At 35.0% G+C, this 24,820-nt stretch overlaps 1 protein-coding gene across 26 annotated transcripts in view; it reads left to right on the forward strand.

The window, feature by feature from the left end:
• DST (dystonin) overlaps positions 1 to 24,820 on the forward strand; it is a 488,734-nt gene that overhangs the window by 449,746 nt on the left and 14,168 nt on the right. For all 26 annotated transcript variants that reach the window (XM_015136594.3, XM_077999802.1, XM_015136600.3 and 23 more), the window contains 13 exons: positions 73 to 270; positions 619 to 747; positions 3,499 to 3,669; positions 4,618 to 4,773; positions 5,265 to 5,471; positions 8,081 to 8,200; positions 10,398 to 10,567; positions 11,875 to 12,034; positions 14,438 to 14,632; positions 15,167 to 15,295; positions 19,847 to 19,990; positions 21,015 to 21,203; positions 23,247 to 23,376. In XM_015136594.3, the coding sequence (XP_014992080.3) occupies positions 73 to 270; positions 619 to 747; positions 3,499 to 3,669; positions 4,618 to 4,773; positions 5,265 to 5,471; positions 8,081 to 8,200; positions 10,398 to 10,567; positions 11,875 to 12,034; positions 14,438 to 14,632; positions 15,167 to 15,295; positions 19,847 to 19,990; positions 21,015 to 21,203; positions 23,247 to 23,376 (2,098 nt within the window). The remainder of the gene's footprint in view (positions 1 to 72; positions 271 to 618; positions 748 to 3,498; positions 3,670 to 4,617; positions 4,774 to 5,264; positions 5,472 to 8,080; positions 8,201 to 10,397; positions 10,568 to 11,874; positions 12,035 to 14,437; positions 14,633 to 15,166; positions 15,296 to 19,846; positions 19,991 to 21,014; positions 21,204 to 23,246; positions 23,377 to 24,820) is intronic.

Raw genomic sequence — 24,820 nt, forward strand, 5'->3', positions numbered from 1 at the left:
AAAACAGTTGCATTAAAGCTGATATTAACATGTTACAAACTAGCAAACATGGTGTTATCTTAATATTTTCAGGTGCTCCAAAATGATGTATTAGCCCATCAGTCCACAGTGGAAGCTGTTAATAAAGCAGGAAATGATCTAATTGAATCAAGTGCAGGAGAAGAAGCAAGCAACCTTCAGAACAAGCTACAGGTTTTAAATCAACGCTGGCAAAATGTTTTGGAAAAAACTGAACAAAGGAAGCAGCAGCTGGATGGTGCCTTGCGCCAGGTGAGTAAGATAATAAATTGTGAAAGTTTCTATAGCATTCAAGACCAAAATAGCATGGAATTCTTTTATTAGTTCACAGAGTCCTGTTTAATTTTTATACCTTAAGGAGAGGAGTAAAAATAAGTGAAATAAAGAACAGAACAGCAGAAGAGAACACAGCTTTCTAGTTCTTAGCATAATACTCTTATCTACTAGAGCTCTCCTCATGAAGAAAGGCAACTCTAATGGTACCTGGCTGTTCTTAAGAATGCATAGAGAGGCTTAGCAGGCTGGGATTGTTTGAAGCTTATTTCCTGCTTGAAACTGACAGCGTTTATGGCCCCAACTTAAAACTCCCTATTACTTCAGGCCAAAGGGTTCCATGGCGAAATCGAGGATTTGCAGCAGTGGCTGACTGACACGGAGCGTCATCTGTTGGCATCTAAACCGCTAGGAGGTTTACCGGAAACAGCCAAGGAGCAGCTTAATGTCCATATGGTAAGCAACGTATTTCCTACAGCTTTAGCCTCAGAATAACAAACTGACCATTTTATATGGGCCCTGGCAATACATAAATTATGGGAGAAGGCTTTAAAGGATATAGAGTTTATGGCAGAAATCACTGTATACATGCTAGAAACACACCATTTATTGATTAAAAATTTAAAGTCAGAACCTATTCTTTATTTCAAAGGTTAGTGTGCCAGTATATGAAAAGAGGTTTTAGAATTCTAGACACTTTTTAGACACAAACCTTCCCCCACAAAATGATAAGCTTGTATGGGTAGTACTGTAGCACAGTGTAAATTATAAAATTATTGTGCATTGAAATGTAAACAAAAACCTCTAAAATAATCAGAATGACTTAAAATTATTGTTATAAGCATGATTGTCTCATTTGGTTTCATGGAAGGTTGGAAAATATACTCTTGTTCTGTTAAAAAAAGAAAACTTCCTTGTTTGTTTTAATGGTGATAGAGCTTTATCTTCCACTTCATACTTACAACAAATACAGACACGAAGAGGAGGCTTCTGTTTTAATTGTCCGGTCTGGAGTATTGTACCTGTGGGCTGTTCCTACCTAGGTCATGTGACACAGTTGGCTCTTAAGAAGGATGAGGAAAAAATGATGAGACTTGAAATACGGGCTTTCTTTCATAGAAATAGGGACTGACAAATTAAATTTAGGCTACGTTGGATTTATTGACATTTTAAATTCATATTCCATTATAATTCAGCACTAGAAGTTCTGAGAGGAAACAGTGTTTCAGATTTTGAAAGAGTCCCCTAATTTTTACATTTGTGAATTTACATCAGAAATTTGTAAAAATATTCAAATACTGATGATTATTATCTTGGGAGATAAAAATAGAAGTACTTAGAAATTTGGCAAAAGAAATGAATCGGTGTACATCAATATATACACTCTTTAATAGAGATATCATATTGTTGTAAGATCTTAATAAAACTGCACTTATTTGGAAATAATTTTGAATTTGGTGATTTGAAGAGGAAGTAACCATCTTGTAGATGTTGTAAAGAAATAAAACAGACTATGACAGTAGGTAGCATCACATTTATTTCACAATCACCATCAGTAGTGTAAGTCCTACTAATTTGGTATACAATTTTCTAGAAATATTTATGGTATACTTATTGTTTTTGAAAGTTACGTGTGTGGTTTTTGTTGTTGTCGTTACTGGTTTTTAGTACCACAGGAGACCTATTTGTTTCACTGGAAAAGTAACAGACTAAATAACTTGTAAGTGCTTATCTTCCTTTTTAAAAAAACCTGAGAGACTTCCAGATAGCTCCTTACTTTCCTGGAAAGTACTTGCACAGCTTTGACAGTGTCCATTAATTATAAGTTTAATGAACTCATGAACAGATAGATGCTTGGGATTATTTTCTAATAATATAAATTTTTTTTAAAATGTTAATTTAGAAGAGTATAAGAACTTGAAAGCAAAGAACTTATCTTTAGAATACTTTACTTTTAGAAAAATATTCCATTTCAGCTAACTGAGTTTGGGTGGGGTATTTACAATGAATCTTTTGTAACCCTATATAATAAATTATAGAAATCTGTTTAAATAAGTTTAAATTTGTGATTTAAAGCATTCTAAAGAGTTGTTGATATTTGTAATATCATTTCAATAAAGTTCTTTTGATTTTGTTATGCTAGAAATGAAGAAAAGTACAAAATTTACAATATTAGTTTCCTGAGTTTTTAGCTATATCTGAAAGTTTTGCTTTAGGATTTAAAGGTTTTAGTAGGTGATATTGTAAATACATTTAGATAGGGCTTTTTAAAAAACTTAATAAATAAATTTTTGAGGTGATGAAAATGTTCTGGAGTTAGTGGTAATCACAAAACCTCGTGAATATAATTTTAAAAACAGTGAATTGTATACTTATAATAGTGAATTTTATATTGTATGAGTTATATCTCAGGTTTTAAAACTTATAAAGTTAGAAATGTAAGTGAGAAATACATAATCTTCCAGTGAGAACTATGATTTAACCCACATTATAGTTAAATAAGTAGAATAGAACAAGTCTTAATGTTTTAAATGAGAAGTAACTGTTGTTTTGTTGGTCTTAAAGTTTGAATTTGTTTAAGCAATATTTTATGTCCTGTATAGAAGATACACACAACATTCTAGTTAGAAGCTTTAGAAATGTTCTAAATGAGAATAATATTTATAGTACCACAAGTTTGATTCTTATAATTCCAGAGTCTGAATAATCAACTTAAATATATTACTGTGCTGGTTATTTACTTTCTGTCCATTGCATGTTTTCTGAGTGCAGAATTAAATTGTACCAATGAAATACTACATTCATTGTACCATAGTACAAGGAGGGATCTATGGGAGCCTCTCATTTTACAGAGGAAGGAATTGAGGCTCAGAGAGGTGAAATTACTTGCCCAAAGTCACAGAACTAACTAATTACTGTGCAGTGAAAGCTTTCTTGACAGCATTTAAACTACTGCTTCAAATCTTAGTATGCCAGGATGGGCTGATAAAGATAACACCATTTTTGAGATTTCTCAGTAGACAGGGTATGACTGTAGGTTTAGTTGTTGTTTCAATGTAGTGAAAAATGTAAATGTGTCAGGGTTGCTCTGAGAGAGCAAACAGAGATGAATATATGATGAGGGGCTTGGGACTAATGACCTAGAAAAATAGAACTCTTAAATTTTACTTTCTTAAAGTGATATAACTTGAGGGTATCCCAATTTAGGAAGTCTGTGCCGCCTTTGAAGCTAAAGAAGAAACATATAAGAGTCTGATGCAGAAAGGCCAGCACATGCTTGCAAGATGCCCAAAATCTGCAGAGACAAATATTGACCAAGACATAAATAACTTGAAAGAAAAATGGGAATCGGTGGAAACCAAACTCAATGAAAGGAAAGTATGTACTTTGATTAATATAATGGAATCAGTGTTTTAGTTTTTCCATTGCTTGGACATTGCCTTATTTCTGAGTAGAGCTATCAGCAGTAGAACTTTCAGTGATTCATGTTTAAACATTTTTTTTGTATATATTCAGATATTTCCTGGGGTTAGTTGAAAATAATATTCTATTTTAACATGAGAACAGATTTAAAGGGGGATATATTCAAAAACAAAGATATAGATCGAATGTTACTAAGGTATATTTTTAAATGTTAAGAACTACTCAAATTCTGGACCATTAAATAATTAATTCTATTTTAGTCTGATTTGTTTAATCGAATTAAACAAAAAGCTGTATGTATATGGGGGAGGGAGGGAGGGAGGGAAAGCAAGAGAGTGAGATGATTGTATATATTCTTTTAAGTACTTACATTTAAAATTTAAGTACTTACATTTTAATCCATGAGAATGGATTAAAATGTATATTAAATTATGAATATGTTTTTGTTACTTTTTTAAAACCACAAAAATGACAATCTAAGGAATCTCAATATTGCTATTCAATGAAAAAAACAATAGGCTAGAAATATGAGATTATATGCCATCACTGATGGAGCATAAAGTATATTTCATAATATTTTGAGCCCCCAAATTAATTGTATAAATATCAACTTTTCTTTTTATAGATTGTAGTTGTGTTCTTTGGTTAGTTTCCAAAAAACATGCTTTAGTGTATATTAAATTTTTTCTAGTTACAGTAAGATGCTGCTTACTAGGCTTAAAGGGTTTTGGTTTGCCAGTATTTTAGTGAGGCCCATTACGTTTATAAGATATTTAGTTAATATATTAATAGATATGCATAAAGTGGGGATAGGAGAGGAATCTGCCAGAGAATGTTTAAACTGAAACAAACAAAATAACCAAGGCCCTTAAACATCACATACTAAACAATCTGTTCTTGCAGACTAAACTGGAAGAGGCTCTCAACTTGGCAATGGAGTTCCACAATTCTCTCCAAGACTTCATCAACTGGCTTACTCAGGCTGAACAGACCCTAAATGTAGCTTCTCGGCCAAGTCTTATTTTGGATACTGTCTTATTTCAAATTGACGAACACAAGGTATGTAGTGAGTCAAATAGATAGGATTCTCCTTTCAGACACCAGGCCTTTTTTTTTTTTTTTCCCCCCCCCGAGACTGAGTCTCACTGTAGTGGTGCAATCTTGGCTCACTGCATCCTCTGCCTCCCGGTTCAAGCGATTCTTGTGCCTCAGCCTCCCCACAGGTAGCTGGGACTACAGGCGCCCACCACCATGCCTGGCTAATTTTTGTATTTTTAGTAGAGATGGGATTTCACCATGTTTGCCAGGCTGGTCTTGAATTCCTGACCTCAAGTGATCCTCCCGCCTCAGCCTCCAAAAGTGCTGATCTCAGGCATGAGCCACTGTACCTGGCTGACAGCAGGCCTTTTTAAACTCAAAAGAATGCATTTGGTATTTTGAAAGCTTTTGTTTGGCCTTTAAAACAATTTCAGGTTTATGACACCAGAAGCATTTTTAATACTGATCTGATTTTCATTTGTTTCTACTTACGTCCTTTTTTTCTGGGAAAGGTTTTTGCCAATGAAGTAAATTCTCATCGTGAGCAGATAATAGAACTGGACAAAACTGGAACCCACCTAAAATATTTTAGTCAGAAACAAGATGTTGTTCTAATCAAGAATCTACTTATCAGTGTACAAAGTCGATGGGAAAAAGTGGTTCAACGGTTGGTAGAGAGAGGAAGATCTTTGGATGATGCAAGGAAGAGAGCCAAGCAGGTAATAATCCTTTGGAAAAATTCTTCTAAACTTGTCAATAAATCACTTCTAGCTGTTGAAATATATGTTATGGATGTACTTTTATCGCAGGCTGTATTAGGCATAACAATCATGGCATGGTGCCATCGTGGTTCTTTCCTGAGAGGTCTGTGGCCTCAATTTGGATGCTGACATCACTTTTTGACCTGGCAGCAACTTCAGCCCCTGGGGACTAATCTTAAGAAGACTGATTACAGCTTGACTTTATAGACAGGCTATTATCATTGAGGCCCAGAAAGAAGCTCAGAATTTTTTTTATTGGGTTTGTTTTCTTTTTCTTTGTCCTTTTGACCTCCATTCTCATAATCAGAGTGAGACATCATACTTCATTGTATTGCTACCTTTTGTGTAGTTCCTAAGCCAGACTTTCTTCACAAGCTATCAGTGCTGAGAGCCAGACATGGAGCCCTCCCGACAGCTTTCTGAAGGGTCATATTCTCTGTCTGAGTTGGTCGGCACTCCCCACCTCTCTGAACACTTGTTGACAGACCTTCATTTCTTTTCTAATATTTTGAGCAGATAATAGAGCACCATCTCACTTTGAAATTAATTTTTTTAATCTTTTGGGGCCACTTTAAAATTTTAATCTAGGGAATTTCACAAATTTCACAAAGAACTCTCCTTACTCCCTTTACCTGTTATTAGCATTCCATTCTAGACTAAACACAAAGAGGTAAAGTTATGCAATCTCTGTGTATCTTTGTACTCCATGGAAGAGAGAGGTGTACCTACCTTGCTTGACAAATATATATATTTTTAAATCTTTGATTCTTACTAGAAATTTAGTGTAATATTGTAGGAGGATTTTACAATTACTTTTTGCCTCAGTCAGCTGCAATTTTCCAGCCTTAGTGTTATACCCCATTGTTTTGAGGAGTTAGGTTCAATTGGGTGGTGTAAAAAGACGTCATGAGAGTCAAGTGTTTCAATGTTTAATGCTAACAGTACAAATGTTTAAAGGTTTTAGAAATGACAAATTGCACTGTTATAGCATTACACACCGTAGACCCCATTTTGAATGGGAGGTGTGAAATGTTCAATGTTACAGATGAGTCACTGGGATAGACTCGGTTTCTAATGTTTCTTTAAGACAGTATTAATTCTGAGCCTGACACTTTTCTCTCCACATTATGTGGTGCAATAGCATGTGTAGTGCAGGCATTTCTTGACTTATGAACATCAATTTATAAATGTTTCTTGGGTATCAGTAGCCAGTTGCTCATCTTTTTCCTGCTTTCTTGATTTAATCAATTTTATTTTCTTATTTTGTCTAATTAACTTTATAAATATTTGCTACTGTTTTTAGTGCAAATGTAGAGCATTTCCTCTATTTATATGGCTTAAAAATAGTTTTGAAAGCAGAACCAGCCTCAGAACTTGTGCATTTGTATCATTGACCTTACCATCCAACTGTTATAGACTGTTTTATTTGGAGTCAAACTACCTAACACCTTGACTTGCTGTTTCTTCATTTTATTTCTTCTTATTCTAATATCTCAGTTTTTGGCTCAGATATTGATCATACTTCTCTGACTTCCACAATTCATGTGTCTATTCTAGTTTCCATTTTTCCATGTTTAAATTGATTAAAGTTGTGAGAGGGATATGAAGGTTTGTAATGAGATGATCTCCAGAGAGCCCTTACAGTTTTGTGAGTCTGTGTCCTTAATCTGCTCTTATTGTTAAATATCTTATTGTTATTTCATTATTTATGTGCTTTGGTATACAATAGATTTAATTTTGATTACTAAATTTTTTGTTAGGTATCTGTTCACTTAAGCTTATTGTGATATAATTTATAACCAATTTCACAATTGTATCAGAAAATAGTACCTGGTGGTTCTTTATGGCGAACAGAAAACTGTGCTCAAAATCAAATATGTATAGTACTAGAATGTTTGCAAGGTTATAAATGCCCAAGAGAATAACATTTTGGTAGAACCCAAATATTGTGGCTGCTCAGACATATAAAACCAATATGTGAGGCATAGGCATTAATTTGAGGATTTTGATAGCAGCAATAAAGATGTTGAAATATCTTTGCATTAAATAGGAATGCAATGATGTCTTTTTTGTTTTTGCTACTTTAAAAAATCAATTTACAAGCTTTATAGTTCACCCTCCCCATTTTTGTTCCTTTTTCTTAACATAGGGATTAAATTCCCTAGGAGTAAACCCAGATCTGTCAACAGACAGCAGTAAACAACAACAACAATAAAAATACAAAACATTTTCTGAGAGTTTATGTTAATTATTGAACAAGAAGAAAGTATAAGGAAGAAGTTCTTTCTGGAGCTTCCTAACTTATTTCTAGGCTCTTTTAGAGCTGATATGTTGAATGAATTAAAACGAAGTGACAGTGGGGCACAGCCACCAATAATGCTAAGCATTATCAAGACTTTTTTTGTAATTTGCCAATGAAAGCATTACTTTTTTCTTCTTCAGTGGAAATTTTGAAATAACAATTTTCAGCATTTTCATTACTATTAATCTCTGTCTTAAAACTATACTAGGTCTCAAGTATAATATGCTTAAAAAAGTTTCAGACAAAGATGTGAATTTCTTTCCAGTTCCATGAAGCTTGGAGTAAACTTATGGAGTGGCTGGAAGAGTCAGAAAAGTCTTTGGATTCTGAACTGGAAATAGCAAATGATCCAGACAAAATAAAAACACAACTTGCACAACATAAGGTAGGTCCATAATTAAGAAGAGCATATTGTCTCATTATATAGTTCAAGATCACTTTAAAATCCTTGCTTCATCACGTGTTTATTCATCACTAAAGAAAAAAAGCTGTCCAATGTGAACCTATATTAAATTTAAAACCTATTGCTCTTCATGTTAGTCGTGTTGCAGTATCTTTACTCTTCAGTGACCATTTCATTAATGATTCCAAGGTTAATTGTTAAAAAGAAAAACATACAAAATAAAAATGGAAGTCATCTACATTCTAAAACATATAAAGGATTTGTAGTGGTTTTGAACATTGGCATTTCAGTTTTTCATGATAGCTGTCTTTTTCTGTACTTTCTTTGACAGACAAAATAGCACCTTGAAGATAATTCTATAGAAAAAGTAATAGATATTTGAAATATAGATTCTTTTAAACAATAGAATGAGAAAAATTGGTTGCCCGTACCTAAATTCAAAATTAATATTTTATTGTGTTTGTGCACATATAAAATTACACCCAACCTCAAAGATATCCAAAGACATGTTTATATAGACTAGAAAAGCATGTAGAAACACTGTTTTTTAAATATTTTCTACCTTTTCTATGTCTATCACATTTTATACCTACCGCATAACATTCAAAGAGCATTCCCTCCCACCCTTCTCAGCTCTTTTGAATTTGGATTTCTATGTAATTCTATTTATAAAGTGACCCTACCAGCCGTCAGGGTGAGGATGTGGGTAAAAGGAGAGTGATTCTTGCAAAGGGTTTTACAATTTTAGGCATGTACATATAAATTATCGCTTGAAACATGATAATTTTAAAAGACTGGAAAAATTGGGCTGATAAAAATTTTATCATTATCAGGAGGAAATCCTGGCCATCATCTTCACACAGGTGGCTGCTTCCATCAGTGGGTCTAACCTTTGGAGGTCATGATTAGAGGGATGGGAGGAAACATATTGAGCATCTGCTCTCTGGCCAGATGAGGGCTAATGAATGGCTTGCTCTGCTGGCACCCTTTGTGAGCTGCCACATTCAATATTGGGAGCACAGTGACAGTGAACAGCACCTTCCTTCCTTCCCCTCTGATAGCGAAATGAGAGCTTCCTTCTCAAAATAGAATGCTTTATTTGAACTTGAACATGGATGTTGTATCATGTAGTCTTATGAAAGTGTATTGCATAGTCCTATAAATAAGAATATCTACCTTTTTAGAGTCTCTGTTTGGCAACAGTGATGTGTATTCAACCATAACACTTTTTGTATGTCTGCTTTGTGAAGAAAATCTCTGTCAATACCATGATTCTGTAACACTGGCATTCTGTTTAGAATAATACGAAAAAAAATATTTATGGATAACAAACTGTAGAAATAATGTGATTATAATTGTGTTGTCTATTACTTAGAAATTTCCAGATGCACTTGCCTATTACCCATGACAAACTAAATAATTTAGTCATATTAAAACATTTTAAAGTATGTAGCTTTTAAAGGCAGTAAAAACTTCTTAGGTAACTATAACCTTGAGATTATTTTAGAAAATTGTACATTTGCATAGCATTTTACTATCTAAGGTAATTTTAATTTGCTACAAGGATTGAGAATCACTATATTAATGTTTCCATTATATTTTATGAGTTTGTAAGCTTCCCATTAAGTTGACCTTTCTTTGTTCTCATTCCTGCTATTGGATATTCAATAGCAGTTATCTCATTCTTTCTACTCTTCCTGTTGAGTATTTATAAACATCTACTAGGTGTAAGATGATAATGAGAGGTCTACAAAGACAATGTCCCTGCTCTATAAAAGCTTATAATTGAGTTGTGTAGAAAGACTATACAGATGTTCCTCAACTTACAATGGGTTTTTATCCCCATAAACGTGCTGTAAGTTGAAAATTTTGTAAATCAAAAATGCATTTAATACAACTAACATTAGCTTACAATAGAACAAGATCATCTAACACAAATCCTGTTTCTATAGCAAAGTATTGAATACTCAGGTAATTTATTGAATACATGACTGAAGTATGGTTTCTACTGAATCCCTATGACTTTTGTACCATGGTAAAGTCAAAAAATCCTAAGTCATCATAAGTCAGGGACTGTCTATAATTCATCTCCGTTTATTAGGAATGCCTCTGTTAATGCCTCTTACCTATTTATCAGTCCCAAGAAGAAATGCACATATTTTTCTTGTTAAATGTATAGGAGTTTCAGAAATCACTCGGAGCCAAGCATTCTGTCTACGACACCACCAACAGGACTGGACGTTCTCTGAAGGAGAAAACCTCCCTGGCTGATGACAACCTGAAACTGGATGACATGCTGAGTGAACTTAGAGACAAATGGGATACCATATGTGGAAAATCTGTGGAAAGGTAAAATGTTCTTTAAGACAGTTTGGTTACTCTGTAGACCTCTTTCAAATACACAGTAATGGTGCTTTGCAGGGACATTTCAAAAACCTTAAATATTTTCTTTGCCTAAGGAACTTCTGCTTGTCCTAAGTACCCCACACAAATATCATCTGCATTTGAAGACTTTGCTGTTCATTATTTTTAACTACTCATTACAATAAAAAGTGATATCATTGTCCAAGCTTCTGCCATCTCACACCTGACTACACCCACTGCTTCTGACTCGTCTTCCCACGTCCACCTTTGTCACTTCTTTAACTCAATTTCTACGTAACTACTAGGATTGTCTCTTAAAAATGTAAATGGAATCTTGTCATTCCCCTCCTTCATACCCTTTGGTGACTTACTACTGGGCATGCATTGAAACATAGGCTTCTTAATGTGATGTGCAAGGTACCACTCATCTGGCCCCAGCATTTCTTTCTAACTCCATCTACCCTTTTTTGATCTCCCTCTTTCTTATTACATTTCCATGAAAACCCAAGACGTATTTCAAAAATTTTAAGTAATTAAGTACAATAGTAGTAGAGTTGAAATATCTTGTACCTGTTTCCAAATTTTCCTGTTGATCCTTAATCCTAATGATTTTTGTCAGCATCAAGATTAAATAGGTTATATTCAGTTCTAGGGAACTCAGTAAGTTTTTGTCATGTTAGTTTTTTAAAAATCTTAAATTCCTGAGCCACAAAATTTTACATACCTTTTCCAGTATTGTATATATGGTTTTATTTACAACATTTTTGAAAAGACAAAATAATGAAGTAATGACAAACAGATTAATGAATGCTAGGGGCTTGAAGACAGGGACAAGGTGTGTCTATAAAGAGACAGCATGAGGGAGAATTTTGGGATGGTTGAACTGTTCTGGATCTTGATTGTGGTGATGGTTACATGAATCTATATATGTGTTAAAATGTATAGAAGTGTATATGAAAAAATGTCAAGTATACTGCCTGAGAATCTAAAACAAAATTTTAAAAATATTTGAACAATTTAAAAGGTCGATTTTTATAAAGAAACATGAAGAGTCCATGGTTTCCAAAGGTGGGAATTTTCCTGGAACAGATGCCGTGTATTTAAGGAATAAAAAAGAAAGTTTAGAAAAGTTTTGGGGTTTTTTCTAAGAAGAGCAAAGAAGCAACAATGAATACCAATATACTGCTCTTCCTCTTGAGTACCACTCAGCCTTCATCAATTAATTTTAGATGTTCAGATATATGAGTGGCTTTTTTTGTTGCAAGGATCAATTTTTCTACCTTTTTCCCTAGACAAAACAAATTGGAGGAAGCCCTGTTATTTTCTGGACAATTCACAGATGCCCTACAGGCTCTCATTGATTGGTTGTATAGAGTTGAACCCCAGCTGGCAGAAGACCAACCTGTTCATGGAGACATTGATTTAGTGATGAATCTGATCGATAATCACAAGGTAATGTTATCTGGGGCATTTTATTTTATCTTGTTTGATTACTCTGAGTGTACAAGAAAATATGAACCATTTAAATTAGCTTTTAAAATCAGGAGACTATAGATCATATGACATAACAGTCTTTATTTTTGAAATATGTGTCTGAGCAGAACCTGGAAGCTACCTTTAAAAGTGATGGGGAAATATTATTTAGTGTCAGTGAAATACTTTTGTTTTTAATTACCGGATCTAAAACCTTTTTAGAACTTGGAAAGTGATTTCATTCTCTGGTGCTTTAAAACAGATTTCAAGAATGTTTTACTGTCTTTAGTTATGCACTTAAACAATTATGTAATAAAATTTAAAATCATTCATTCAGTGACCTGACACTAAGTTATTGCATAAGTGTGTAGATTTGTGACATGATCCGTGGGGGTCATGACCAACTGCTTTTAAAAATATGGAACCAAAACTGTTTTAACCTTGCCCCTTGAACTATAGCAATTTATGAGTCAGCAGCATGTGCTATGAGGGATTTGATTATTGTTTACTTCAAGAAAACTGGCGTTCTTGAAATCTCCTGATATATTTATGTTAAACTGTCATGTCACGTAAATCAAAGGTAATATTCAAGGTGTCCAGCTAAGTGTAAGGTCCTAAATTATGATCAAATCATATAAAACAACTTAGCCTGGAAACAATATGAAGCATAGTACTAATTTAGAATAGTTGTGTCGGAGTTGACTTTATATAAAAACATCTTACATCACTCTACTTGAATTTATCTTGTATTTCCTCTGTCTAGTGTTTGAGTTCAGAAAACTTATTTCATTTGTAATGTTCTCTTTATACTGGTTATGCTATTTTGATCTTACCATTCTTTTTAAAATAGTCTTATTGCATATTTATTTTCCCTTTTTTCTTTCTATTCTATTGTTATACCCATAAGAGAGTTTGTTACACTCAAAAAGTGAAACAAACTAAATTAAAATAAAATAAAAGAATAAATAAAGAACAACGGTTAGGTCTACAAAAGCTAAAAATTTAAAAATTACATGGCTTTGCTTATATTGAAATAAATATTTTGTGTATGGTTAATACTTCTCTATTTCCTGGCATTTATTCAATGAGTAATGAATAGCGTAATGTTACTTTTTACATAAATGCCATTTCTGTAAACTCACTGTCTAAATATTTAGTACTCTAGGTAATTGCCAGATCTTTTATATATTAAAGGTCATCAAGAATGAATGAATCATTTAGCATTAGTAATACAACTGGAAGGCTCAAGAAGTTCAAGTATGCAAAATGCTTTGGAAAGTCTGCTGAAAACTATTGGACTAGTCCTATCATAAATGGAATATTTAAATACTGTACCATTTGCACATGTGTTTATGTGTGTGTGTGAATGTGTGTATTGGTGTATATGTGCGCATTTGTATCTATCTGCAGGCATATCATAACTGTTAGAGTTGAATCCGTCAAATAATCACTTTTGTGATAGGCTCACTTTTGTGAATGATCTGAGTATCAGAATAGAAACCTATAGATAAGGCCAAATGGTAACATTCATTTTTGATGATTTTTTAAAAAACTCATTAATTTCGTTGTGACAGAGTGTTGGTTATTAATGTTTGAAAGATCTAGTTGCATGCACAGATTCTTGGATCAAAAATAAAGAGCACTGGGCTCACTTCTTAGATCAGTCTGTGGCCAAAATAAATCAATTTAATTTCTGGCACATCAAAGTTTGTCAAAATTAGGCAGGAGAAAAAAAAAAAACAACCCAGAAACTTTTCCTCTAAGGTGAAAGACGGGGATTTAAGCCTCTAAAATTTGACATTATGAGTTAGTACCTAATATATTATGAAAGACCAAGGAGTTTTGTAGGAGTCAAGGACCGTCTGCCAACTTCCTATGGAATTCCCTGCCATTATCTCTAAGAACTCCATGGTACACACATCAGGATTGTTTAGTCCTCTGTTAGCTTCTTAGGTACATCTCTTAGAGTAGTGCCGAAGCCAGGATCATTTGGAATTCACACTAATTATTTGAGAGGAATTGGGACACCATATTAAAGAATCATTAAAAAAAGGAATCTGATGCATTGTTTTATGAAATTGAAATAAAGAAGGCTGGCTGCCATTATTTAAATCCAATATGTCATTTTAAAATAAGGTAATCTCGTTTTCTCACGAGAATGTGATAGGACTGAATAAATGTATACAAGACTATTCTTGATGATGCTCAAATAGGAGTAGTGTGTCGTTTATCTTCTGAAGATGCTGCCAGAAATATGGTTATTGAACTTTAGGTCTTAGATATCTGTACATGATGTTATATGCACATATATATCTCAAACAGTATGTGTTACTGTTTTGGTTTTGTAATTAAAAATAATTTTTCAAAATATGGTCTTCTTAGGCCTTCCAAAAAGAGTTGGGGAAGAGGACCAGCAGTGTGCAGGCCCTGAAGCGCTCAGCCCGAGAACTCATAGAAGGCAGTCGGGATGACTCCTCCTGGGTCAAAGTCCAGATGCAAGAATTAAGCACACGCTGGGAGACCGTGTGTGCACTTTCCATATCAAAGCAAACGCGGTTAGAAGCAGCCCTGCGTCAGGTAAAAACCATGTAAATGAGAGCTGGGTGTAATGGGAAAAGTATTGAAACCTCAACAAGAACTATTCTAGTAAAAAACTGAGTAAACTGTGAGTAAAAAACCTCGTGTCTCAATCAGGACAGTCTGAAGAAGGAAATTCTAATAGCATCATTGCCTTGATCCTTCTCCCACCCTCCCCCATGAATTTAAATTACTGCTAGAGGGAGGCATTCTAATCTTCACATAGAAGTGCTGCTTGAGTAATGTTTCAGCTTGGAAGTATGATGGACTGCCATTCATCTAAAATCAAGTTGTTAAAGTGGTAATTTTTTCTTCATATAGGCCTTTTTTATATATTAGGTGTTTTCTTATTTTTAAAATATGTATATCTTTATCTTCTTAATGGGAGTAGTGAAGCAATTTAAATTTAAAACTTTTTGTTTTTTTTTCATTGAAAGGATGAATCCACTATACAGTTCTGTAAATTGTGCTAACAGGCATATTTGGGAATTTTGTTTGGTGTGTGTGTGTGTGTGTATGTGTGTGAACTCTTAGGCAGAGGAATTCCACTCGGTGGTACATGCCCTCTTGGAGTGGCTGGCTGAGGCAGAGCAAACCCTGCGTTTCCATGGTGTCCTCCCAGATGATGAGGATGCTCTCCGGACTCTCATTGATCAGCATAAAGTGAGTAATATATAAATGCTAAGTAAAGCTACATTAGAAAATCAAAGCAAGGAAAATAGACTCATGATTACAAATATCAACTGCATGAATATTTTCCTTCCTGAGAAATACTTAAACACCTGGTACATTTGAGAGTGTACTTCTGTCCACCTTGCTTACATACGTATGTCCCTGTGCACCCACACACATGTATGTGTACCTGTCTTTTTATATTTCCTTTTTAGGGAAGGTAGTTATTCTGTTTCCTATCTCAAGGAAGCATATTGATTTATCTAGGCTTTTTGGCTTTTGACCAAAATTGGTCGATATTGTTGCAGTCATTATGTGGGTTTCAAAAATAAAACTTCTTTAATAGGCAGTTTGGCATTTATAAAATTATACCTGTAGGATTGTAAATTAGTAATTTTGCCCTTTGTAAACAAGACACACAGGTAATTTAATAACTCACCTTTAAATCTATTTTTAAGCCTCCGCTGCTTCTGTTCTTAATCAAGAGCCTTTTAAATCCTTTTTAGAAGTAACCTATAGTATACATTAAAAATTTTAAAAATGAATTCCACAAGCCAATATTCTGTTGAATAACTAACCAAGTCTAAATCTGGCTATTGAGTTTTCAAATCAAGATTTTTCCTGTGGCAATGCATGAAACTTGCCAAAACCCTTCAGTGAGTGATCCAGATATCTCTTAACAGATGTTTTTTAACCTTTGACTCAAAAAGTCAGGAATTTGAAATGGTAACACTCAATGTAGTGTTGATGTCAGCATTTCCTATTAACTTTAAAGGATCTTTTTAACACCAGTAAATAATTTTGTCTTTTGAGATCAGGCTGGAAATACATCATTAATTTTAGTGTAGCATGGATTACATCATCTGTAGAGAGTTGTTATTTTAATTAATACCCTCTATCAAAAATGGGTTGCTGCATCTATAGCAATGAAATATTGCCATGTCATTTAAAAAGTGGTGCAAGCTTTCATAGCATTTTCTGGAAGAATGAAATGCTATATACACCATTTAAATTTGAAGCTAGAATATAAGAAGAAGACAGTTACATCAAATTTATTATAAATTTTTGAGTCCATTCAACATTTTGAAAATGTAGTTTATATTATATTACTGTGGGCTTACCATCAGCCAGCATTGAGTTCTATTAACATTCTTAGGTTTGGGTCTCAGAGTAGCAATAAATATTTGCTGGACACCACTTAAAGCCCGTCGTGCATATCTAACACCCTACAGAAAGGAGCCTATTTGTGGTATCACCACTCTCACAGGACCAGGAAACCTCCAGGAGGCAAGTATCCAGAGCAGGGGTAGTGGTTTTTATAACAAATTATTTTTAAATAGCATAAAATTACCAGTAATTTTATAAAGCATTTCTTAATAATATTTTGCAGTAACACTATTCATTCTTTTCCATCTCTTCTGTTTCCCTTCGCACATTCACCATTCACCAATCAAAGAAAAACCGAATATTTAATTTCTTAACACTGGGACTAGAGACTTCTTAGTATAATCCAGTTTCTAAAAACGGCAGGCTTTCCCACATGAGAACAAACCAGTAAGGTAAGGTTCAGACTAGGTTGGAAGGGCATAGAATTCAGTGGAATGTTGACAGTCCCATCCACCAAATAGGTGTACAAGTGATTGAGAGTACATTATTTGTATCAGCTGTTCTCTGGGGGAAACACAGATGTTAGATTAACCTATTTTTTCCTCTTCCTTATAATGTTGCAGTTTTTAACTTTTTTCATTTAGGAGGATCTGTATTGAAAAAGTGATAATTTTTTAAGTTATGATATTTAAAAAGTAGGTCATGTTATCGGAGTGTACCATCAATTGAAACTTGACTCCATTATAGTAAACTTGTAAATAAAAGGTCTAGAAAGCATTTATTCAGTAAATCATATACTCTTTTGAACGAATTACTGGGAACATAAAAATGAATAAAACACAGTCTTTTAATCTTGTGGACCGAACAGTCTAATATAGCAAAATGCCAGAGTAGGAGATATGTCACAGAGCTGCTTCACAGAGATTAAAGACAAAAGGCCACTTATATTAGAGTAAAACATATAAACATATTATATAAATTTAAATTCAGAGAGTACATGTACATGTTTGCTACCTGAGTATATTGAGTAATAGTAGAGACTGGACTTCTTTTGTACCAGTCATCCAAATATTAAACACTGTACACAATAGGTAATTTTTTAAATTTTTCAACCCTCAGGCCCCTTTTATCCTCCATGCTTTTTGGAGTCCTCAGTGTCTGTTATTTCCATCTTTATGTCCATGTGTTCCCATTGTTTGGCTCCCACTTATACGTGAGAATATGTGATATTTGATTTTCTGTTTGAGTTACTTCACTTAGGATAATGGCCTCCAGCTCCATGCATGTTGCTGCAAAGTACACGATTTCATTCTTTTTTATGGCTGCATAGTATTCCATGCTATATATGTACCACATTTTTTTTATCCAATCAACTGTTGATGGACACTTAGGTTGGTTCTGTGACTTTGCTTTTATGAATAGTGCTGGAATTAACATATGAGTGCTGGTGTCTTTTTGATATAACAATTTCTTTTCCTTTGGTTAGATACCGAGTACTGGAATTGCTAGGTCAAATGGTAGTTCTAATTTTAGTTTTTTGAAATATATCCATACTGTTTTTCATAGACATTGAACTAATTTATATTCCCACTAACAGTGTATAAGCACTCCCTTTTCTTAGCATCCACATCATGTGTTGTTTTTTTCACTTTTTAGTAATAGTTATTCTGACTTGTGTAATATGATATCTCAGGGTGGCTTTAATTTGCGTATCTCTGATAATTAGTGATGCTGAGCATTTTTCATGTGTGTGTTGGCTGCTTGTATGCTTGTATTTCTTCTTTTGAGAAATGTCTGTTCATGTCCTTGTCCCAGTTTTCGGTGGAGTTGTTTGTTGTTTTCTTGTTGAGTTGTTTGAGTTCCTTGCAGATTCTGGATATTAGTCTTTCTTCAGAGGCATGATTTGCAAATATTTTCTCCCATTCTGTAGCTTAGCTGTTTACTCTGTTGATTCTACCATTTACTGTGCAGAAGCTTTTTTATTTAATTAAGTCCCATTTGTCTGTATTCATTTTTGTCGCATTCACTTTTGGGATCCTTGTCATAAATTATTTGCCTAGGCCAATGTCCAGAAGAGTTTTTTCTAGGTTTTCTTGTAGTATTTTTATTGTAAAACACGTATATTTCAAAGTGAACACCCCTCTTCACATAGTGTGAGTAGCACGGGCATCATCGACATCTGCGGCCTCTGACACTCATTGTATAATCAAGTAATTGCTCTTGGTGCAGGGGTCCAGAGAGACTGGGGTGTCTGCAGATCTCTGACATTCTATATGAGATTTTGGAAGCATGTCGCATTTTTAAGGGCAAAGATTCTCAATTTGTAGTCACATTTTCAGAGTTCTATGGTGTGTTTATCTATGGATGTAGTTCTGATGGTAGAAAGTACAATTATGTATGTGAGACATTTGTAAAACATTTATTTGAAAGATCATCCTCAAGGATGTCAAGGCTTTGTTCATTCTGCTTGCTCAGAGGGACTTGCTCTAACCACTAGAACTGCCAGAACAGAGGAGAGTGCCTCTTACTGGCATCTTAAAGGGACAGTTCTCACATGGGCTGACGTGCTGTCAGGCTCACTCTCTCCAACCTCCCCCTCACTTTTTACTGCCTGGACACTTTGGGCCCTGTCTCCCGTACCCCCAAACATTTATATTTACTTACCCAGTCTTCTCTCTACTTAGTACTTTTTAATTCATGCTCCTATATTTCCTGGCATAGTTAATGCTATTTTAAATATTAACCTCCTTATCTTATTTGTTAGAACTTATTTTTGGTCAATCAATGTTGTTTCTATCTCTAGCAATACTGCCTCTCCCAATGCTATTCTCCATTAATAATATAATTATATCCAAATTTGGAAGAGTTATTTTTTGTATAATACATTTTTAAAGCATGAAATATCCTATAAAGTTGGCCCTCTGTATCCAAATACTCAAAAATAAAATAGTTAAAAATATTCAAAAATAAAATGGATGGTTGCATCTGTGCTGAAGATATACACACTTTTTTCTTTGTCATTATTCCCTAAACAATACCATAACAACTATTTACAATTATTTACATTGTATTAGGTATTATTAGTAATCTAGAGATGATATGAAGTATATGGGGAGGATGTACTTAGGTCATATGCAAATACTACATCATTTTATATGAGGGACTTGAGCATCCTTGGATTTTATTATGCACAATATCCTGGAACCAACTCCCCATGGATACCAAGGGATGACTGTACTTGTATTTTAAAGTACATATTAGAAAGTACTTTTTCTATTTTGTCCCCTTTTCCTCCCCAATTAGTAAATGATTTCCACTGTGAATAAACCAATTGAAGTTTTTGCTTATTTGTTTTAATTCTGGCAGTCAAATGTCACCAGAGTTTTGTTTTCAGCCAATGCCAACAGTTAATTGAAGTCTTTGTTTCTGCTGTAGGAATTCATGAAGAAACTGGAAGAAAAGAGAGCTGAACTAAATAAAGCCACCACTATGGGCGACACCGTTTTGGCTATCTGCCACCCCGACTCCATCACCACCATTAAGCACTGGATAACAATCATCCGGGCGAGGTTTGAGGAGGTCAGTGTGTCTCAGATAATCTTCACAGTAGCAATAGCTTAGAGAGTTGAGGGGTGTGGGAAATTAAGGAATTAAGATGCGCTTATGGCCATGGGAAAATGAGACCTCTACATAGAAAATGTTCCTGTAAATATGCTTCTTTTATGCATTACAATCTCTGAAATTAACTTTTCTTTAAAAGGTCAAAGAAATTTTGCAGCTATATCCCTGGAAAATTTGAAGGCAAATATTTAGTTTACTATATAACATTTTGGCCTCCTTCCACATTGTTTCTATTGAATAATTCAGCAGTTAGATGGTGTTTCAGAGCAGTATATACTGTATATACTGGTGAAGTGAATTGGTATACATAAAGTGAATTAATTCTGCATTTAATATTTTAGCTTTTTTTTTTTTTTTTTTTTTTGGACAGAGTCTCGATTTATTGCCCAGGCTGGAGTGCAGTAGTGTGATATTGGCTCACTGCAACCTCCACCTCCCAGGTTCAAGCAATTCCTCTGCCTCAGCCTCCCGAGTAGCTGGGATTACAGACGCGCACCACCATGCCTGGCTAATTTTTTTGTACGTTTAGTAGAGACAGGGTTTCACCAGGTTGGTCAGACTGGTCTTGAACTCCTGACCTCGTGATCCGCCCGCCTCGGCCACCCAAAGTGCTGGGATTACAGGCGTCAGCCACCGTGCCCTACCAATATCCTAGCTTTTTACATTTCTACTCTGTGCCACATGGAGTAAGCTTACCTGATCCTTCAGAGAATGCATATTTGAACTCAAATTAGAAAGCAAAAGGAAGCCTGAGTGATTGACATGCATCTTTAAATTCTGAAGATGATGAACATCATCGTGGGCTCTCATATCCTCCTCGAGCCAGATCTTGATGCCACTAATGGAATCTAAAAAGACCAGAAGCATTATGGGTCTAGCCCAGGATGATCCTAATTGTCATTTAAAATTTATTTATTTTATATCACTGCAATTATTTTACTAAGTTGGAGGAAATTCTGAGAAATTTCTGTTTCTCTGACAGGTGCTGGCCTGGGCAAAGCAACATCAGCAGAGATTAGCAAGTGCTCTGGCTGGGCTTATTGCCAAACAGGAATTGTTGGAAGCTTTGCTGGCTTGGTTGCAATGGGCTGAAACTACACTTACTGATAAGGATAAAGAAGTCATCCCCCAGGAGATCGAAGAGGTGAAAGCACTCATTGCAGAACACCAGGTAAAATAAATATAATCCTAACTCCTGTTAACCATTTTCTCAGATATTTTCTTTCTTTCACTGCTGTACTTCTCAAAACACTGCTTTGTTATTATTTTCACTTCTTCAGACTCCTCAGTTCCTTACAATTGTATTTCCAGTTCTGCAGCTGCCCTAAAACCTCTTTTTACAGGAACCCTCTGTGACCTTTGCAAAACTTTCCTTCTTTGTCCTCTGTGGGGTTATACTCGTGGTATTGTCTCACGCTCACTCCTGCTCTCCCTTTTGCCTTCTTAACGTCAGCTCTCCTTACTCCTTATGTGTTATCCTCAGCTCTCTACTTCCCTCACTCTGTTCCCTCTTTTGGTGATCTCACCCACCTCCACCTCCCTGGCTTCAGTGGGTACCTTGTTTGATTGCTCTGTTTGCATTTTTATGTCTTCGAAGATGACTGTCACCACTTGAAATACATCGTGTGAAAAAGGGAACATGTTGTCTTTCTTAGAAAAAACACTTTTCCTATATATCCTACTTGTTTTAAACTCAAATGATGGGTATCACACTCACTTTGATTTACTTGATTGCTCACAATGTGTTTAATATGCATTTACAAAGAGAAATATTAAGTGTCAGCTCAGTTGGTTAAGCAATTAATGTTGCCATTATTGTGTGTATATGTGTGTGTGTTTTAAAAGTCTAAGACATCAATGTCTATAATGGCCCTAAGTGTACCAGGTCATGTTCCCTGTGATCAGAGGTATTAGAGTTCTTCAGTGTGACAAATATTCCAGAAAGGTGTTACTTCACTTTTCCCTTTTGTCTGGGTCTCCTTTTTCCCATCATTTTTCACAGTCTCTGCCTTTCCTCAGCCTTTGCTGCATATTCCAAATATAGGGATACCTAGTAAATAATAATAATAAGCCCAAGGAGATGAGATAAGCAGTGGCAAGGTAGTTAAACCTTTTAAATACAATGGTAGTATACTTTAAACCAAATAGCTTTTACCATCCTTGGAATAGCCTATTTATGAATATTTTGATATGTCCACATTAAATGTGGATGCAGTATGTCATAATATATCAAAGAGCCGTCTTTTTTTTTGAGGGGCAGGGTCTCACTCTGTTGCCCAGGCTGGAATGCAATGGCACAGTCATGGCTTACTGCAGCCTCAACCTCCTGGGCTCAAGTGATCCTCCCACCTCAGCCTCCTGTGTAGCTGGGACTATAAGGCACATGCCACCTGGCCTAATGTTTTCATTTTTTGTAGAGACAGGGTTTCACTGTGTTGCCTAATCAAAGCCATCTTAAATATTTCAAATATGTAGGTGAAATGTGCCACAGAAAAGTTCTTGGAAACATCCTAGCTAACTAGTTTCCCTGTAGACAGATGCTCACTAAAGATTCTTCTGAGGAGCTTGGAAGCCTGAGTTTGGTTGGTGCACAGACACGTTATTTTATTCACATGACTTCTCCCATGTGTCCATGTACGTTATTCAACTAAAACAAATTATTTTTATTTTCAGTGTACTCTCTTTACATTTTATATATATATATATATGTATATATGTTTTTTTTTTTTTGAGACAGAGTCTCACTCTGTTGCCCAGGCCAGAGTGCAGTGGCACAATCTCGGCTCACTGCAACCTCTGCCTCCTAGGTTCAAGCAATTCTGCTGCCTCAGCCTCCCCAGTAGCTGGAACTACAGGCACGTACTACCATGCCTGGTTAATTTTTGTAATTTTAGTAGAGACGGGGTTTCATCATATTGATCAGGCTAGTCTCAAACTCCTGACCTCAGGTGATCCACCTGCCTTGGCCTCCCAAAGTGCTGGGATTACAGGTGTGAGCCCACTGCACCCAGCCACATTTTATATTCTTTAAAAGTTAGTAAATGCTGCATTATGATGGTTTAGATTTTTTTTTACCCTGAAGATAAAGCATGATGATTTATTCTTCTTCAGAAATAATAACATGGTTCTTTCATCCTTCTGTTTTTAGTTCATTTCTGAAGATGGTTTTCTCTAGTATACTCTTATTTGATTGACATAATTTCTTTCATTTCAGACCTTCATGGAGGAAATGACCAGAAAACAGCCTGATGTTGATAAAGTAACGAAGACCTACAAGAGGAGAGCTGCTGATCCTTCCTCATTACAATCCCATATTCCAGTCTTGGATAAGGGACGAGCAGGAAGTAAGCAGTGATCAATTTCTTTAAAATGTCAATAAACAAGGGAGCTAATTTTATTTTGAGTTATTTGAAATTTGGGGGCAGTTGGTGATTTTACATGAGCACTGGATATCATGAAATGCTTTCTTGAAAGAATATATGTGCTCAAGTATTGTAGAAACTTACTTAAAAATAAAGAAAAAATATACCCAGGTTTCTATATGTAACTTTATTGTCTTAAAGTGTATCTTTCATATTAGCTAGAAGAAAACTGAAAAAATTTACAATAAGAACAGAAATCATCACCCCCATTGCATTGTCTCATTTTTCTTCTGTTATATATATAACTTTAAAGCTGAGCATAATAAAAATGACCATGACCTGGATAACGTTCATGACTTAGTTGTTCATTGGTGGCCAGCAGTCTGATAGCTTTTGCACATGTTCGTGTGACTTCAGGCTCTGTTTACTTCTAGAGCTGCTTTAACAATATGACATGACATTATAAACAATCATAGTTAGCTTGGAGAAAATTTAAAAGAAACACAATTTGTGTTACTGAATGAAAATGCATTTTGTGTATTACTTAATTTTTTAATTAAAAAGAAATGATGTCAGAGCTGTTGTGATTACTTATTACACAAGGAGACAAGGTAAACTATTAAGAGCCCTATAGCCAGACTCCTTGGCTGTCTCCAACACTTACCAAACTGAGAAACATAACTCTGGACGCATTACTTAAACTCATTCTGAACCTCAGTTTCCTCATCTGTAAAAGGGGATAATTATAACCTCATTGGACTGCAGTGAGAATTAAATGAGCTAGTACATATAAAATGCTTAACATACTTCCAGGCATATAGTTAAATGCTTAAGTATTTCTTGTACTGTAAATCTCAGCTGGGACACTTAACATTCTATATGACCCTAGGCCAGTAATTTTTCTAGGTCATATTTAGCCATTTAGTAAGATGAGAAAAATTTGTTAAGGTCATTGTTTTGTGAAGTTGTTGAGACTTGTGGAAAACAGCCAGAAAGCAGGAGGAAACTTCAGGAAGGCAGTAAACTTGGGTTTGAGACTATGCATAGGAAACATGCAATCTCAGTGGAAAATGGATGTGGGCAAAGGCTGGGGTCCCATACACATGCTGCCATATTTTATTGGCATTTGTGAAGTGTCTTGCTTTGACTCCTGTGACTGCCCAGTGTTTGCTGCCCTCATCTGCTCTCCCTTTCTGCCTTCTTCTCTAGGAAGGACAGCTGGGTTTGATGTAACTCATTGTAAGATAGTCTCACTGGCCTGTGAGATTTCCTTTAACAAACAGGAGGATAACAGCATGCTTCATTGTCATTGAAATGGCATGAATTTTAAGCTGGAAGATATTTTAAGCGTAAATTTATTGAGAGAGGTTTCCAGTATTTAAATGCCCTTGTCAAGAGATATTTCTTCAACTTGCATGAACAGTGT

This window comes from Macaca mulatta, chromosome 4 (assembly GCF_049350105.2).
Source record: "Macaca mulatta isolate MMU2019108-1 chromosome 4, T2T-MMU8v2.0, whole genome shotgun sequence".
Lineage (NCBI taxonomy): Eukaryota > Metazoa > Chordata > Mammalia > Primates > Cercopithecidae > Macaca > Macaca mulatta.